Raw genomic sequence first — 19,583 nt, 5'->3', positions numbered from 1 at the left:
CAAGCAGGGAAACCATTATTTACTACAGCTAAAGCCCACTCTACCAGAGCGGTCTCTACATCAACAGCTCACTTTGCTGGTCTGCCCATACAGCCGATTTGCAGAGCAGCGACCTGATCTAGCAGGCACACTTTAACTCCACCATATTGCCTGGATGCAGCAGAAAATTTGATTGCAGCCGCAGAACAGGCAGTTCTTCGTCAATTATTCCAATAAAATGAGCCTGTTTTTCGCTACCCCCCTTACAATATGTTTGATTATCTATGTATATGCATTTATTGGTATAATTTTGCTGTACTATCCACTGCTAACTATTCTAATTCAAACATGTGAATCTATGAAAGAACCAGTACTGGAGAAGAAAATATGTGTTCGAGGCATATGAACTGCAGCTTACACACTTGTGCATAGATCGCCATCTGGTGTTGGGCCTGGATGTTTGCAGTTGTTTTTCCTCTTGGAAAGTCTGTGGAAGTCACGAGGTTGTTGACTCCTCCTTTGGATCGTATTGCGCATGGGCTTCGGCTCCATCCTCAGATTGTTTTTTTCCGCCATCGGGCTCGGATGTGATCCTCGCACTCTGGTTCCGAACAGCTTCAAGTTCGACGATCGACGCGCAGTCCTCACCCCAATTCGCGGTATTGTTTTCGATCGCGAACTACCCACTCGACGCGGCTCTCATCGGCAAGAACCTTCGATTCCGGTCGTCGAAGACGGCCTTCGGACCTACCCAAGCTCCGGTCCTGGCTAATGGAAAGGACTCCCTTCAAGAAGTGCCCTCGATGTAGGTCCAGATTCCCCCACACCGATCTCCACGAAGTATGTAATCTCTGCCTCTCCCCTGAACACGAGGCTCGAGATTGTCCGGCGTGTAAGTCCTTCCGGTCCAAGAAAACGATTCGAAACCGAAGGGCCAGAAGGACCATGGCACACTCGTCGACGGCGATTCCGGGCGACATCTTCGGGGAAGGCGTCGACGCTCCAGAAGAACACCACACCGATGAGGGACTCGTCAGCGCCTCCGAAGCCGACGATTCAGATGTGGAGGACATTACTCCGGCACAGAGGGTCGTGAGTGTACACACACACACACACACGCACGCACACACACACACACACACACACACACACACACTCACTCACTCACTCACTCACTCACTCACTCACACTCTCTCACTCTCTCACTCTCTCACTCTCCCCTAAAGCCCATTCTACACGCAAAATAGGGGCTTCAATGGCTTTTCTAGGAAACATCCCATTAGATGATATCTGCAAAGCAGCTACATGGTCAACACCGCACACTTTCACTAAACACTATTGTGTAGATGTGCAAACTAAGCAACAGGCTAGTGTGGGCCAGGCTGTACTCAAAACATTATTTCAAACCACTGCAACAGATACGGGTGGCCGCCGCTAAGGATCGGTACTGCTATATATTCGATGCACAAGTGTGTAATCTGCAGCTCATATGCCTCGAACGGAATATGCTACTTACCAGTATGCATCTGTTCTTGGCATGTAGAGCTGCAGATCTACACACGCCTCCCCGGCTACCTTTATCTGTTCGGTTTATCTTATTTAGATACTACACACATGGGCCTCTTCACTGTTATTACTACGCTCCATCTTTCCCTGCTGGTGAAAAACAATCTGAGGATGGAGCCGAAGCCCATGTGCAATACGATCCAAAGGAGGAGTCGCCGACCTCGTGACTTCCAAAGACTTTCCAAGAGGAAAAACAACTGCAAACATCCGGGCCCAACACCAGATGGCGATCTATGCACAAGTGTGTAGATCTGCAGCTCTACATGCCAAGAACAGATGCATACTGGTAAGTAGCATATTCGTACTTACCTGTAACTGTGGTTAACCAGTATTGGTATCTTTCATTGATTCACATGCGACCCATCCTACTCCACATAGAGGCTCCCCTGTGTCTTGGGGCTCATTTGACTTATGTCATTCTCACTTGTGCTAGAACATCTGAGAGCCTTGAGCCTCTGCGATGAGGGTTCTAAAGGGTGCTGATGCCTGATTGGCTGGATTTTATGCCATGTCTAATGACTATGACAAGCTATTAAAGTGAATGTTTTCTACATTAACTTCTATGTTTAAGTTTTACTTACTGCTTTATACGTACCGTGGGACTCCAACTTCAACGGAGAATGATTCAAGCATGTGAATCAATGAAAGATACCGCAATTACATGTAAGTAACTTATTGTCTTCCCCTTCCTGCCCCCCCACCCACAACCCCCCCACCCTTCTCCAGACAATCCAGACACAACCAAGGTACTCATTGAAGAGAGGTTAATGTCTTGCCTATCGCAAATCTCCAGTGAAAACCAGGGATGCTACTCTGTCTGGTTACCAGAATAAACCCCTTAAACCGACCCATGCTGACTCAAATGTAGCTTTTAGGGGGCGGAATTTTATTTTTTGTTTCTGCATGGACACAGATTACCACTGATCTTTGAGTGCTCCTAATTGTGCGGTCCAGGCAAACCGTGAAATTTCTAGAAAAGCCTTTCAGTAATCCACAAAAGAAGCATCATATGCACTTGCACGAACTGCAACAAGAAATTGTTATCCATCTTTTGAAAGGCGTGATTGAGAAGGAGTCAAAATCCCAAAGGAATTTGAGCTTCTATTCTAGGTTCTTCCCAGTTGCATAGAAATCAGGAGTGGAGGCTAATCCTAGACCTTTCTAAAGAAGCAATCCTGTCCGATGCTCACCTTGCAGGTTATCCTTCTAGTGTCTCAAGTAGATAGGATGTTTCTTACCTCCCTGCCTTGTTGGGGTGTCTTCTTCCTTGTCCCTCTGCACCTTAATCCCAGGAATATCACTGATTCAGCATAGTAGGGCAGCACTACTAGTTCTAAGCACTTCCTTTCAGACTATTGTCCGCTTCCAGAATATTCACAATGTGCCTGTCCCCATGGATGCCTTCTTACAAAGATAAGGACACAAGGGGTCTCCATGTATGGACGACCAGATCGTCAAGTTGTCATAGGAGGCAGAAGGCTGCACTGCCACAACTACTTATATCAACCTTTTCAATCGTTTGGGTTTAGCGTCAAATGTACATAAATTGCTTATTAGTGCTGCGTCAAAGTTTCAAATTCAAGTAGCTTTCCTAGACACACAGCACAGAAAAGCTCTTCCTTCAGCATAAGGGCGGGTGGCAAACTTCAAGCATTAGCAGAAACCTTCTATTTCAAAGAGCCTATAGTGCCTTTTGCAGGTTGAGATAATGCCTGTACAGGTAGCTCAGCAGTGGAGACAAGCAACAGGATCTTGGAATGATATGCTTCTCGAATCCAGAAGGCTCAAGCAGGCTCTCTGGTGGAGATTCCAAAGCATTCTCAATGCATGCCTTCCGTTCCAACCCTTTATGAACAGAATGACTGACAATAGATGCATCAATGGAATGATTCTACTCTCACATATAGGAATGGTCTACAGAAGGCCTGTGGTCTGATTAAAATGATACTCCCTGATCCCAATAGACCAAACAGACCTCCATTGCTTAATCACCAGACAGCTGGCGGAGCACATGTCTCGTTCCCTCCCAGAGGTGATTCAGATCCTGTGAGACTTGGCCACAACAAGCAAGGGTGGATATTACAGTAAAACACCTACCTGGAGGTCAAAATGACAGGGCAGATGCCCTCAGTGGTTCCCTTTCACACTGCTACGAGAAGGAGCTCCAAAATGTGGTCCAGAGGAAATGCCTTCTCTATGATATTATTGAACATCTTCACTTATGCCTTTCCACCGTATCGTCTTGTTACAATGGTGCTGAGAAAGGACAAGGCGGACCACTCTTCTAGTTCTTATTACACCAGCACGGCTCCTCTAGTTTTGGTACAGTGGCCTGCTGAGACTGCCACGATGCTTAGTGATGCAGTTCTAGAACTATGTCATGCTCCTCTCCAGACACAATGGACCGGCCCTCCCCACCACAAGTTGAAGTTACTCAACCTGATGGCTTGTTGGCTGACCACTTAGAGTTTAGACCTCTTGGCTGATTGTCGATTGATATTATCATTACCACATGCAACAATAATAAGGCTAAATAGAAGCCATTCTGTATGTGATGCAGGTCCAAAGGACTTAATCTCATATCAATGCAACCCCTATTTAGTGCTTTCCCTCCTGAGAGACCACTTCCAGTAAAGTAACTACTTTCGTGTCTGATCTCCTACAGGTAGAACTATGGTTAGTTCAGCAAATAAAAAGGAAGCCACTACTGCTATTATAATAAATGTTCAATTTGTTGAAAAGTGCCGAAAGGAACCTGTGTGATTTTTTTTTTTTTTTTTTTTTTTTTTTTTTTTTTAACACTTGTCAGAACCGGCAGTTTATTGGTTTAGGCTCCTCTCGTCAATAGTCTTTCACGTTTGGATTCTTCCTTTCTTCTTTTGTGTCCTTTTGGTCTCCCCAGCTTCAGACTTCAGAGCTGGATTTGATATTCTATTTTGAAGTTAACAACTCTTATAAATAAAAGTCCAAGGATGGGTAAGGGAACATTTTTGATTTGGAATACAAGTTCTGCGCCTTGGTTATTTTTTGGTGTATTAACATACACCCCTTCTTACCATTAAAACCTTCTCAATAAAATATGCTTTGATCATTACTTTGCCCATGACCGTCAAAAAGGAATTTTGTCTGTCATATAGAGGGGGGCTGCCTTAATTCCTGGATTTGGCCCCCAGGTTTCCCTGAGCGGTGTATACAAGGGGTGGTGGGTGGCTGATTTGAGGGGAGAAACTCACCCGTTTAAAGACTTTAGTTTATTGTTGATAACTGATATAGAGTTCTTTGAGCTTGCGTACTGTAAATAGCTTAGTCTTTGGATGTAGCCAAAGCATTCCACCGAGTATGGCACAAGGGACTGCTTTACAAGCTCATCAAGCTCAAGTTTCCAAGCTACCTGGTTAAGCTGCGGTCTAGCTACTTGTCAGAACGGACCTTTCACTTGGCGGTACGAGAAGAATGCTCAACATCACGCCCTATTCTTGCTGGAGTGCCTCAGGGATCAATTATTGGACCATTCCTCTTTAATATATTCACAAACGATATCCCCACGGACTTAAAGAAGACTGATCTTGCTCTTTACGCCGATGATATTGCAGTCATCTTCCAATCCTTCAGCGACAAGGAAGTGGCTAAGAAGCTTGAGGATTGGCTCAGAGGACTCTCTGAATGGTACAGCGACTGGCGGATAACCCTGAACACAAGTAAAACTACAGCAACTTTATTCACCAGAAAGCTGAACAGGAAGCATCCCCAGATCCTCCTCAATGGAGGGGAGATCAAATGGGAAAACAGCTCCTACCTGGGGGTGACTCTGGACTCCAAACTCAGCTGGAGAAACCACATAGAGAAGACTTGCCAGAAAGCAACAACAAAACTTGTCACATTGTACCCATTCCTGAGGACTAACTCGATGCTTATGCAGAGCAATGTGCGGGCAATCAATGCAATAATTCGACCAACAATGACCTACGCATCACCAGTTTGGAGTGGCTGCCACTCGCAATATCGGAAGGACCTACAGAACAAGGCCTTACGGATTGCAGCAGGAGCTCCTATCTTTACAAGAACAGCAGACCTCCACAGAGGCGCTGAGATGTTGGATGACAATCTCCGCAAACTCAACAAGACATTCTACAAAGGTTTGGCTTAAAAATAAAACCCACTGATCAGAAAACTTGCTGACATTGGGAAGCCAAAACAGCGACTAAAAAGCTCAAAATGAATGTGGAGTAATGAGGCTACCGCCTCAGTATCCAAAAAAACTAATCCCTGTCAGAAGGCATCTGTCAGAGGAAGACAAGACTCGCACTTTTTTTAATCCTTTTTTTTTTTTCATTTGTCACTTGCAGGCTTTTTTTTTATTGGACTTTACGTATGTATCATTGTATCTTCTGCATTTACTTCACTACAGTTTGTGTGATCACCCATACACCTGCTCACTTTTTTTGTCACCTACATCAAGGAGGTGCCAAGCCTCAACATCAACCCCACCGTCCCTTCCCCTGCTATGGTCAATTTATATTAGATTACACTGCTCACTGGTGATACCCGTAATGGCCTCAACAATGACGACAGCATAACCCCCAAGAACAATTAAGCGCCTGATACTGCCTCAAGGACACCCATCTATCTACAGCTGACTCAGACAGCTTAGGAAGGATTGGGTTGGTAGAGTAGCTAGTAGCAGCCTGCTTGACAGGACTGCTAGCTCTTCCCAGGGGCCGTTGTCTACCTCATCACCCAAAAAAGTGGAGTGGCTATTAAGAAATCTCATATGCCATCCACAAAATTTGGACAGACCCAATCCAATGGGCAGATATGTTTTTGTCTAATTAAACCCCATGCAAGTAACAATGCTAGTTGGCCCCATATCACAACAGGACAGCCTTTTTTTCACATCTCTCGATACTGTTTACGGAATTTGGTTGCACTAAAGTGGAGGTGGGTGAAAAATTGGAACTTGGCCTGGGACCCATATGTAGACATACCTGGACCGCTTGACAAATCCAGTGCCAAAGATAGGGCAATATTAGGAGACCCACTGAAAGATTATGGCCTAGTGGACCCTTGGTGCCTACTACACCCGAGAGATAAGGAATATACTTACCTCTCCTGTGTACATGGTATTTGTTCTAGAATTGACACGATCTTATTGATCAACTCACTCTAGCCTTTCTGCAAGACTGCACAATAGAGGAAGGTGGGATATAGGACCATGCATTGGTGGTCCTAGAACTGGCACTAGGCTATTTTGCCCCCAATACCAAATGCTGGTGCCTAAACATGTCCAACTACACCGTCTGGAAGACAAAAAGAAACTCTGCGAGTATGTAGACATTAATTGACCCTTCAGTTGCATTTAAGAAAAGGGCCTCTCAGGACAGGACAAAATAGAACGTGAAAGTAAACAATTAAATGAAGTCCAATAAAAAGACTCAACATAATGTGTGCGTTACTGCCCAATATACTTCATAAATATGGAGATGAAAATATTGGCCAAAGTACTTCCAACCAGATTTTAAAAAGTCCTCCCCTGCTTTACACATGAATCTCGGGTCTGTTTTCTCCCTAGGCGCTCTTCCATGAATCACTTACGACTCATATCAAATGTCCTTTGGAAAGTGAAAGACCAAATGAATGACAAGATATTGCTATCCTTGGATGCAGAAAAGTTATTTGATAGGGTAGAATGGGGATGCCTCTTTAGAACATTGAAAGTAAGCGTTGGTGCAGGATGGATATCTTGACAAGATACTTTGGCACTACTCTGCTCCTACTGCACAGGCTGACTATGGGAGGCATATGTAGCAGCCTTTTACCAAATCTAGAGGAACGAGACAAGGGTGTTTGCTTTCCCCCTATTATTTCTCCTAGCATTGGTACTACTCGCAGCGGCCATTCAGCAGTGTGAGAAATTACGGAGCATTGATACAACTCTGGCACCTTTAACTCTTTCTCTATGCTGACGACATCCTCCTTGCACTCAGCGTCCCTGAAGCCTTGATTCCCCAACTAATGTTCTTGATATCGAAGTTTTTTCCCTTCTCTGGATAAAAGGTCAACTGGTTGAAGAGCGAAGCCTTGCCAATCATGAAATGACTGATTAGAAGGTACCTTAATGACTTTGGCTGTGCGTGGAAATCCACGGTACTCCAATGCCTAGGTATCCAGATCACAAAAGAATTAAAGGAGATGGCGACGGCCAATTTGCAGCCTCTGCTGACACAAATAGACAGCGACTTACACAGGTGGTCCTCCCAACAGCTCCCCTTGTGGGTTAGAACTTAAGTGGTAATAATGATTACTGATCCCAGATTCATTTATGATTTTGGTATTCTACTGCTGGCAATTCCTGTGATGCTATTTTTGATCTGAACATAAGTAAGCGTTTCAACGCTTTTATCTGGGTGGGTAGAAAGCCTAGACTTAAAACTGCAAACCTTCATGTAGACACAAGGGTATTCGTCTACCTGATATGTATGTGTACTATCTTGTTCACCACCTCTCGCAGCTGTGAGGCTTAATGTTCCCTTCTGTGGATTGGCCCTCTTGGGTCACTACAGAAACATTAGTGGTGTACACAACACAAGGCCTGAGTATACTATACTGTGATTGACCTCTCCCATTAACAAGGATTCCCCCCCACCCCACCAAAGATGTAAATGGTCAGCTTCATCATCAAGGAGCACAACTCTGGTCTAACGGCTCTTAAGATAGGCCATGAGACTTTCTGCTGGCAAAAGAGAATGTTTACAATACCACTACAAGTATGAGGAAGACCTTTGAAGCGCTCTGTAGGGACTGCCCCCTGAGGCCAGTACACTCTTGGCAGTACAGGCTAATGCGCCTGCTCGGTGCCGGCCCAGTCGCCTATTAGGAAGTACTTACGTGGGCCAAATCCAGGGGTTCCATCTCAAACTTGTACCAAAATATTATTGGCTCACTATATTCTGGTGATATTAGCCACAAGGCGGTATTGGCAGGCCTGCTTAGGTGTTGACTATACTGATGAATTGCTCAATCATCATGACAAGACTCTAATAGATGCATAATTAAAGTTTTCCTATTTAAAAATCTTACATGATTGGTACTGGTCCCCATACAAGATGAAAAGGACTTATCTCCTGCGTGGCAACAACTGCTGGAGGTGCCAGGAACCTAAGTGCAACCATCTCCATATACGGTGGTCCTGTACAAAATGATCCCACTACTACACAGATATATAGAACACATTGCAAAATACTAGCACAGTTTCCTTTTGTTGTGGCCAAACTTGCCTTCTTACATGATGTTCTTGTGGTGAATTACAGGTCAGTTCTTTGGGAGCAATGGATATTGACGACCCTAATGGTGGCAAAGGTCTGTATCCTCAGGCACTGGTGCCAGACGACACTTCAACACATCAAGAATGGACGACCAAACTCTTCGATTAACCACTTATGAGAGGCGCATATATACAATTCAGGACAAACTTAGCCAGTTTAAAGACGCGTGGGGTCCTTTCATAAGATTAAATGAAGCCTAGCTCCTATCACTTGACAATAAAAGGCTTGTGTGCACTTATTCAGTATAGTTGTCATAATGTGTCTTATTACACCATTCGCATGACCGTCACTCAAAGGGAGGGAGAAATTGAAGGATGACAGACTGATTCTGCGAAACACGGACTAGTGAACTGATGGACTGACTATGGAGGAAATTATGGACTATGGAGAAGGGTTATGGAGCAGGAATGGTCTTTCTTCTGGATATTCTAATCTTTACTATTTGCTATTTACTTCTTGCTCTGTGCTCTTCATTGATCACACTTTTATTGGCTGCATTAGTGTTGACTTGTATTCTTCAAACTATCCTTCATTTTGTGTTTTTCTACCCTCTTTTATATTATTTTTCCCTTATTAGGCACTTGTTTATACAGTTGATGCAAATCATGCTGTTTCTTACGTCTGATATAATTATATATTGCTATATCCTGGCTTACTGATTTGAACACTTTGCTTTATAAAATAATAAAGAGTGAATACACAGGAATTCTATAGCTGACACTTTTGCATTCTGCAATTGTGGTGCTTCTGAAATACTTGAACATAGTCAAAATATTAATGTTGAAGAGTGATGTGTAGACGCTACTCCTGCTTTGTTTCTTCTCATATAGTGAGTTAAAAAGCAATGTCACTACTCTGAAGGGCATAGCAAGATATATATAAAAAAAAAATAGCTCTACACAGCCAAAAATAAAAAGCAGTTGCATAACAGGGACTAATGGTTCACTTTGATGGCTAGATATTCATTTTAATGAACTCTGAACTTTATTCTTTTGATGGTATGTTCAATTCTATTGTGACTTAACAGTTAGAGCATAGGATGGGATGGTATGGTTACGAAAAATTCATCAGCTGGTTTGCAAGTACATTTAGCCTGTAGCAACATATAGTTTAATATTTTCACCAGCTCATTAAATCTGGTGAAGGTGACCTGCTCAAATGACAAATACTTGAGTCAGGCGTAACTTTAATATTCATCACAAAAGTTTAGTACAAAATACTGTGAAATATTAAATAGTTCATACCCTGTGTGCTAATATTTGTACCCACATTATTTCCAGGGTTGTACAAAGATGTTCAGGGACAACTCTGCAATGAGAAAACATTTACATACTCACGGTCCCAGAGTACACGTATGTGCAGAATGTGGAAAGGCCTTTGTTGAGAGTTCAAAGTTAAAACGGCATCAGCTAGTCCATACCGGAGAAAAACCCTTTCAGGTAACCATTTGTTTATCTCTGGCAATTACATATCTCTATAATACAAACCTACTGATATTTTTCAAGCCTATGACTTCTTATTTTACTTGTGAAAATGATTTTGCTGTTGTTTTTCCTATCATAAGCAGGAAAAAGAGAGCGAGGAAAAAATAACCACTCGCCTTCCCTTGACTATATCTATCAAGCAACAATAGCAAGTACTTTGTTTACCTAACATAGGACCCCTTGGAGTCTCCCACTTACAGAAATGCAGGGGGGGAACCTTCAGGGTTTTTAAAAGAACCCTCACTCACCATCCTAGTTGGTGACATGCTTCATCATCGGGTTCCTACCCTGGAAGCCGAATGCCTCCAAGGTGTGCTTTGACGCCTGATTACAGCGGGGCTTGTTGTCTTTTTGAGGGAATTGAAAAGGTGCAAGTGACTTAAAATAGACTCACGGTTCCCTACCAAAAATATACTTTGAACTTGGTGATACTGGGCAAGTTTAAAATCAGTGTTTGGGTACCGTTGAGATATCCGTGGTCTCGGGTAATATAAAAACTTAAAAATTAGATATCAGTAATTAGGCATGTCAAGTAGGGTAGAAGGAAATGAAATATAAAGCATGCAAATGTCAAAGAATGTTTTGATGACCTAAATTTAAATCAACATTTTTATTTAATTCTTATGATTTTGAAATATGGATAAATGTGTAGAATAAGTTTGTATAGTTGTGTAAAGTAACACAGTCAATCCATAGAATGCAAACGGTAACAGTGAAACTTGTAAGTGTGTTGTTTATGTCCATGGTATCATGTGGCCATAACTCCTGGTAAAAGGAAAATGTAGTAATGGAGCTCCTTGTGTGAACAAGGCAGGGGACCCTGCCGAAACGCGTTACAGCATTTAAAAAAGAACTTTACCAGAAAACTGGAATTGCAGTGTCTGTATCTGGCTGTGTGAATTTGCATGCTGGAGCTGGTTGTGGAGAGATATATCTATATATATGTATGTTCGAGGCATGTGTGGCTGTAGATACACATGCTGTGCACAAGTTCACCATCTAGTGTTGGGCTCGTATGATTGGAAGTTATTTTTATTCGAAGAATGTTTTCAAGTCATAAGGATGTGCAGCTCCTCTTCTCGGTGATACTGCGCATGGGCATCAACGCCATTGTAAGATTTTTTTTTTTTTCTGTCAACTGGTTTGGATGTACTTTCTCGCGCTCCAGGTCGAGATCGTCTCGGGTTCAATTTTGTTCATCATTAGTCATCTAACCGATGGTATGTTCTCAGAGTAGATTTTCTTCCATCTCGAGCTCTGAAACAATCCCTCATGTCGAATTTCTCGATTGGCTTTCCGGCCTTCAGGCCACGCCCGGCTGGGCCTCTTTCCTGTCATTCTGCTCTACCTAAAAATGAGCTGCTGATGGGATGTATTCTGTTCCGCTTCTGTCCGAACTGCCACTCCGAATACCCCCATACCAGTCAACACTCGTCTGTAACTTATGCCTCTTGCCCAACTATCAAGAAGATAACTGTGAGGCCTGCAGGTCATTTCTGTATAAAAGGATACTTCGGGACAGACCTGCACGGCGTCTAGAAATGCAGTGCTGAGACTACACTTGAGATATCTTCGATCAGTCAGAAAAGAAGAAGGCTCTGCAGCAGTGGTAAAGTCTGTTTCCATACAAGAAGCCGATTCCCAGTCGGACACTGAACAAGATCCAGTTCACTGGCAGTTTTCTGAAGATCATCAGACCGCAAGTACAATCCCCCCGATTCGAAGCCCCAAAAAATCAGCTTCAACCGAAAAAACTGCTCACGGTCCATCACTGCAGAAAAGCAATGGCACATAACGCTCTTTCAATTTGGAGCCCCCACTCTTGGGCTCTGCACCGAAACAGGCTGTAGCAGTGGCATCCACATTAAAAGCTGCATCTGAGCCTTCACACCGAACCATACCATCTGGTTCTAAGGCCAAACCCCACAGCTCTTCGTCTCCAACCACTCGGCACCGAAATGTTATACTTTTATACTTTCGGACTAGAAAAAACAGAGCTCATTATCGAGAAAATGCAAGAATAACTCGGTCCGAAACAAAAACATTGCAACTTCCGCTTGGAACAAAAAAGATTGTCCTTCAATCAACAACTCCTCCATCAAAGAGACTTCTGTCTTCGAGGAAGCCATTTCTGATCCTGTTATGACACCAGATAAGTGCAAAAAGGACATTGCCACAAGCCCTCTACATATGCCTATCCCTACCTCTCCCACTTCACCATTACCAAATCACACCACTCCACCTCAATCCCCACAACAGTCGGAGGAGGGCAATATTAAACCACAGACACTTGCACCTATTAGGGGTGACCAGGATGATATGGGACCATTGCAAATATAACCATACTTGAGAGCAATTCTAAACACTCAGTTGGGGTTAGCATATCCAAATAGTGTAAGACTTCAAAACATTCTAACTCTAATACAACAGTTTCAAACAAGGAATCGAATCCCAGACAGGACAGTAATGCACATTTTAGGCATGGTGGCATCCTGCTTTGCAATAGTCCCACATGCACAGCTTCACATGAGACCACTGCAAGAATGCCTTTTACAACAGTGGAATCAGTCATAGGGTCAAATGAACAATCTGGTGTTGGTAGACAGCCGCACACATCTCTCTCTGCTATGGTACAACTCACAAAACCTTTCCAGGGAGGTGCCCGTTTTTAGACCCATTTCCCCAAGTAATTCTTACAGCGGGCGTCTCCCTGACAGGATGGGGAGCCCATCTGCAAGATCTAACAATTCATGGGATTCCAATCATCAGGGTCTCCTCCTAAATTAGCTAGAGCTTTAAGCTGATCACCTAGCATTGAAAGCATTCCTAACTCACCTCCGCAACAGTACTGGTCCAAACGGACAGCATGACAACTATGTATTGTTTGCAAAAACGGGACGGGGGGTACACTCTCTGCAGTAATCGCACCTAGCACAAGCAATGTGGCACTTAGCAATACATCACAGCTCTCATCCCATAGCAGAACATGTACCAGCGACAAATAGTCAAGTTGCAGATCTCCTCAGCAGAACGCACCAACAAGTATACGAGTGGGAACTACACCCCCAAATACTCCAACCATACGTCCATAAATGGGGGTTTTCACAAATAGACCTATTTGCAGCACCAGAAAATGCAAAATGCCAAAGCTTCACCTCCAGGTTCCCACCCCCGTTATCCAAGGGCAATGCCCTATGGATGAACTGGTCAGGGATATTTGCCTACGCATTTGCCCCTCTCCCACTACTTCATTTGTTGTCAGAAATCTCAGGCAAACACCTCTCACCCTAATTCTCATAGCCCGACATGGGCTTGATAACCATAGTTCACAACACTACTGGAGCTCTAACAAGTTCCTCGCAAGAAACTTCCCCCTAAACTCGGACCTTCTCACACAGAACCATGGCAAAATCAGACATCTCAATACCAAGGAGATGAACCTTGCCATGTGGCTTCTGAAGTCAGGTTGAAGTCCACAACAGTGTGGATATTCTTAAAGAAGTGCATAAACCTACAACTAGAAAATGTTACTCAGCTAAATAGAAAAGATTTGTGTTCTATTGCCTTAAGCAAAAGTTAACCCTTTACAGGCAGGTGTACAAACAATTGTCTGTTATCTCTTGTATCTTCAACAATTGGGGTTAGCATACACTTCAACACGTCTACCCTGCTGCTATTGCAGCATATGTACACAATACACAAACTCCCACCAGCCCCAACGTGGACTTTAAATAATGTGCTAACAAAGGCTCACGGGCCCTCCATTTGAGCCACTGCATTCATGGCAACTACAAAACTTGTCTTGGAAATTAACATTCTTACTAGCCATCATTTCGCTAGGACTTGTCAGTGAGATCCAAACACTAAGAAGAGCCATTCTTCCAACTTCATAGGGACAAAGTTGTGCTCTGAACAAACCCGAAATTTCTCCCCAAAGTAATCTCTCACTTCCATATTAACCAATCTATAGAATTCCCTGTTTGCTTTCCACAATCTTATTCAGTGGCAGAATGGGCTCTACATACTGTGGGTGTCAAAAGAGCCTTAATGTATTATATCGACAGAACTAAAACATTTGGAAAATCTAAGCATTTATTTGTTGCTTTTTCACTTCCACACATTGGAAAGCCAATTTCAGGCTGGTATTTCCAGGTGGATTGTTAAATGTATTGAAACTTGTTATGCTAAAGCAAAAATAATTTTACCAGTTCCCCCTAGATCTCATGCAACTTGAAAAATAGGAGCTTCTATGGCTGTTTTAGTGTATATACCTATTGCCGACATCTGCAAAGCAGCAACATGGTCCACACTACACATTTTTACAAGATTCTGTGGATGTTTCAGAACGTCAACAAGCTAATGTTGGATCAGCTGTACTGTTAACCCTATTTCAGACAACTGCGACCCCCACAGGGTAGCCACCTCTTAGGGAAAGGGACTTCTCTACAGTCTATGCATAGCATGTGTACACACATGCCTCAAATGGATTGTTACTTAACCCTATAAGCATTTGTTCTTGGCAAGTAGTGCTGTAGATACACATGCACCCTCCCCAGACGCCGGTGTACGTTGCCGTTTACTATTTTACATCTTTTATTTACATTACTTGCATGGACATTACATTACTATTACTTTCTCACCCACCTTCCAGCGAAACAATCTTAACAGTGGGGTCAATGCTTATGCACAGTATCGCTGCGAGGAGGAGTTGGACATCCTTGTGACATCCTTGTGACTGAAACATTCTTCGAACAAAAAGAACTTGCTATCATCCGAGCCCAACACAAGATGGCAGACTTATGCACTGCATGTGAATCTACAGCAATGCATACCAAGAACAGATGCTTACAGGGTAAGTAACATAATTCTTATATATATATATATATATAATATATATATACACACGCTTGTACATAAAATAAAATACACAATACAAATAAATAGCTTTGTTTTTGTCATAACCAGACAAGCATCAGGGAGGCAGGTGGGTAAATTAGGAATCCACAGGTAGATACTGTATCCACCAGAAAAAGTGTTAGCAAAGGTAATTAACTTGATCTTCTGATGGTTACATCTACCTGTGGATTCCTCACCTTTTGAATAGAATCCCAGAGCAGTCCTGTACTCTGAGGTGGGTGCCAGTCTGCCTTTACCAAAAAATCCTGCAAAACAGAATGGGCAAAGTGACCGTTCCTCGTCACCTCAGAGTCTAAGCAGTAGTCCTTTACAAAAGTGTGGAGGGAGTCCCAAGTTGCTGCTTTACAAATGTCAACTACTGGGACACCTCTAGCTAAAGCAGAAATTGAAGTCTTAGCTCTTATAGCATGCGCTCGAATATCTTCAAGAGGTTCTTTGTTAGCTATGATGTAGCAGATCTTTAGGCACAGGATGCTCCACATGGACAATGTCCTCTTAAGCACTGCTATCCTTTTCATCTTGCCCATATAGCCAACAAACAGCTGGTCATCCAGCCAGAGATCGCGGGTTCTGTCCACATAAAAATTCACACACCTCTGAGGGTCCAAGCAATGAAGCCTTTTCTCCTCTTTATATGGATGCTGAGGAGGATATAAAGTAGGAAGGGTGATAGACTGGCCCAAGTGGAATGAAGTAACCACCTTTGGAAGTAAAGCAGCCCAAGTTCTCAATACCACCTTTTCTGCATAGAAAGTTGTGATGGGGGGGTTTCACATTCACTGCCTGCAATTTACTAAAACATCTAGCTTACGTTATGGTAACCAGAAAAATCGTTTTGCCATAAAATATAACATTACAAAAGCATGAACCTGGTCCCCTAAAACATAAAAACAGCACAGAATTGCTGTACATGCAGATAATCAACCATTATACATATATTCTTCTGTGATCACACTAAGCTAAAATATGTTCTATTAGTTAATGGAATAGCTCTCATTACTATTCCTTCGCAAAAGTTGTTGCCACTAAGACTTACACCTGATTATGTTGCTGCCTTGCTTAATTGAGAACTGCCACAGTAAGGCTGATGTCTCTATCATCTCTGAGAATTGTTTGTCTTCTAAGCCCAAGCCTGATTACATACTTTGAACATTTCTGCTATCTAGCATTGTGCTGAGACAATTACAAATTGTTTTTCTTCAAAGAATATTTTTAGGTTTTGAGTTAACTTGTGACACCACCTCAAGACCATGCACTAGGCAATGGGCTCCGCTTTAGACGGCTTTTTGTTTTCTGAGGTCTGGTGTGGAAGTATTCCGGACCGCCTTTCTATGTAAAGATTGTGTTTTGGCACCAGGGAACTGAAGCTTTGTTTGAGAAGAAAATGGAAGGGAGCTCGGGTTTCAAGCATCCACACCGATTGTCCTCATCCCCCGCGTCCTAAGGTACTCAGAGCCACACAAGGCACTGAGGATCCTTCTCAGGGTCTCGATCTTGTGTGCATTATAAACAAGCGCAGAAGGAATGTCATCAAGAGCACCGTGCATTAAACAAGGGCTTACCCTTTATCTCTTGTGAATTTCGAACCATTTGGCTCTGAAAACCTCTTAAGTTCTAGGTCCACAGTTTTGATTCTAGTAGGTTGCTGAAATACCTTTAGCACTGAAACAGACACCTTCAACGCCTCCTACACCAGGACAAAATCCAAAAGAAAATGACCAAGCAGATATAAGGCGGTGCACTATTGAAATTGAAGAGCCTGCTGGTCACATACTGCCAGACTTCCTACATCAACACCAGTATCCCATAAAAAATGGAAACTTACTTTTAAGGAGTCTATTTCAGAGGAATTGAGAAGCTTATCCTACTCCAAAGAAGTCTGGCAAGTTTCCACTTCTTTCCAAACTGCAATGTCACTGGACAATTCACATTCGGACTCTGATCAAGAATTTTTGATTCGGTTCGAACTTACCAAAAATTGAACGATTTGGATTGTTAGGATGATGCCTCGCTAAACTACAGAGCTGACCCTCAAGGTGTTCTCTCTCTTGAGCCGTGCCCAATAAAGGCATCACTTTCAGATTATATCCATAGCTATCGCTCTGTTCTGGCATGAGCAGCAGCACACCATAAGGTTTCAGTGCAAATGAAGTAGGAGGAGGACTATTTCCTAATAGAAACCTTGTCCAGAATGGATCTTTTCACTTTGTTTTTACCAATGCTTTCCCAAAGAGTGAGATCTGACCATATGTCTGTCTCTTCATGAAAAACCAAGCTATTCCCGTTGAAGTCTAAGACTTTGAGAAGGTATAATGCATCCACATGATCACTGTTGTGAGTAGGTGCACTGTTGAGACACCTTTTGATGTTGAAAGCAAGATTGGCATCAAAGCCAGATTGGACATTGAAAGATATGTCGTCAAGCTGTACATGATTTTGCGGGTCTCATGTTGTTCTTAATTCTACCAATAAACTTTTGAAGGTATGGATTTGTGTTTGAGTTGTTTTTTATATTTTTTTATTTAGGTATGATGATGGTTTTATGTATTTGTGTGAATTCTCCAGTATTTACTACTTTAACAAGTTTGATGAATCAACAGATACACTCGTGGCTTGGCAGCATTGTTATCAAAACGTTCATTCAAGAAAAGGACATCAAGGTTCTTTGTCTTAATCAGATTTAAAATCTCGAGGCCGTAGCTAGTGCCCTATTTGTAGTTATGTTGAAGGCATATTGGAGATGGTTTTGGTTAACTGTACAAGATCACTGGTTTAGGTGGGCTTTCCAGGTGTACTCCTTTCCTTTTGACGTCTCAAAGTAATGGTTCTAGTGTGAACAATAAGGTGTATATTTTTGTAACACGAATATCTCATACATTTCTACTCAGATGAGCATCTGTCTTGTATTCCCATTTGAATACCATTATATCACTGGGTGATCTGCTAGCATGAGTCTCTGTTGAATGATCTTCGATTTGATTCTGATGTCTGCATGGTCAGCAAACTGATATTGGTAATTTGTTCATTTCATAAAACACTCAGCCATGCCAAATTGATGGATTACTTCTCTTTGATTAGTACCCCACAATGAGCCAGGCCGATATGTAATTGGACTAAATGGGATGGCGCAGGGTAGGGTGATAGTTATCCTCCTCTCAGGATATGCTAACAATGTAAAAGGGACAGTTATACCATCGGGAATCAGCCAGTCTCTGCTTCATAGCATAATTCTTGAAGACCTAAAATTCTGACACCTAGGACTTTCCCCCAAAAAATTCATGAAGTCCTGAGAAAGGCTAGAAAACCAACTACTCAAAAGTGTTCTACAACCAGTAGAACAGGTCAGTCCACTGTTGTAACAGGCAAGGACTGATCGCAGGACAAAAGACACTATAATTGTCAAATACCTAACACACTTTAGAAAAAAAAAGCTATCTTACACTTCATTAAAGGTACATCATCGTGGCATATATAAGGGGCACCATAAGAAGAAGTTCTCTTCCAGGGGATATTCATCAATAGTCCTAAGCATTGAATTATCCCCGCCCACGTGCGGGATCCTGGAGCATATACTTCGTGGATCTCTTGACAACCGAGAAGGAGAGTAAGTACGGGAATACTCCGACCCCGAACTACTAAGGGCTTTAGACTTCCTCCACCGCGTATCCTCACCAACCACCAGAGAGCCCTCCGGGGAGATCTGGATTATAGGTAGACCTGGAGAAGATCCAGACTTTGAGGGCGAATGAGAAGCAGCTCTGACCTCCTCCAAGGCAACAGCAGGATCTTTTCCTCTCGACGTCGAGGGCCTGGACGTTGACCTGTGCTCCCCCCTTGACGTCGACCACCTCAAAAGCGACCTCGTCTTCAAAGGGGACTTCGACGTCGATCGTCTATGGCGTCGTGACGTCTTCGACGATGAGCGCCCTCGCCTCCTCAACGTCTATCGCTCTTGTCGTCGTGGTGACTTCGACATCGACCGCCCTTGCCAATCGTGGTGACTTCGACGGCAGGCGCTCTCGCCTCCTCGACATAGACTCCAAAGCTCTCGACGTCGACCTACGGTGAGGCGACAGAGTGTCTCGACGTCGATGGGTGCTTAGACGTCGATGGATGCTTAGACGTCGAGTGACCCATAACTTGACCATACCTCGAGCCAGAGGTAGCACACTTCGACGTCAAGGTCTTTCTTGACGTTGGAGACTGTGTAGGCCGCTTCTTCGACGTCTGGAACCTGCCGTTTCTTCAACGTTGAAGAGGTAGAATGATGCTGGCGATGATGTTCCTGATGAGAGGAGGGCTCCTGACCCTCAGG

At 43.2% G+C, this 19,583-nt stretch overlaps 1 protein-coding gene across 1 annotated transcript in view; it reads left to right on the top strand.

Moving 5' to 3' along the window:
* The window catches only part of YY1 (YY1 transcription factor), a 139,295-nt gene that overhangs the window by 94,326 nt on the left and 25,386 nt on the right, over positions 1-19,583 (top strand). Inside the window, exon 4 of the mRNA XM_085626365.1 lies at positions 10,148-10,306. Within this exon, the coding sequence (XP_085482491.1) occupies positions 10,148-10,306 (159 nt within the window). The remainder of the gene's footprint in view (positions 1-10,147; positions 10,307-19,583) is intronic.

Source organism: Triturus cristatus, chromosome 9 (assembly GCF_964204655.1).
Source record: "Triturus cristatus chromosome 9, aTriCri1.1, whole genome shotgun sequence".
Taxonomy (NCBI): Eukaryota; Metazoa; Chordata; class Amphibia; order Caudata; family Salamandridae; genus Triturus; species Triturus cristatus.
This window is presented reverse-complemented; position numbering and strand designations above follow the sequence as displayed.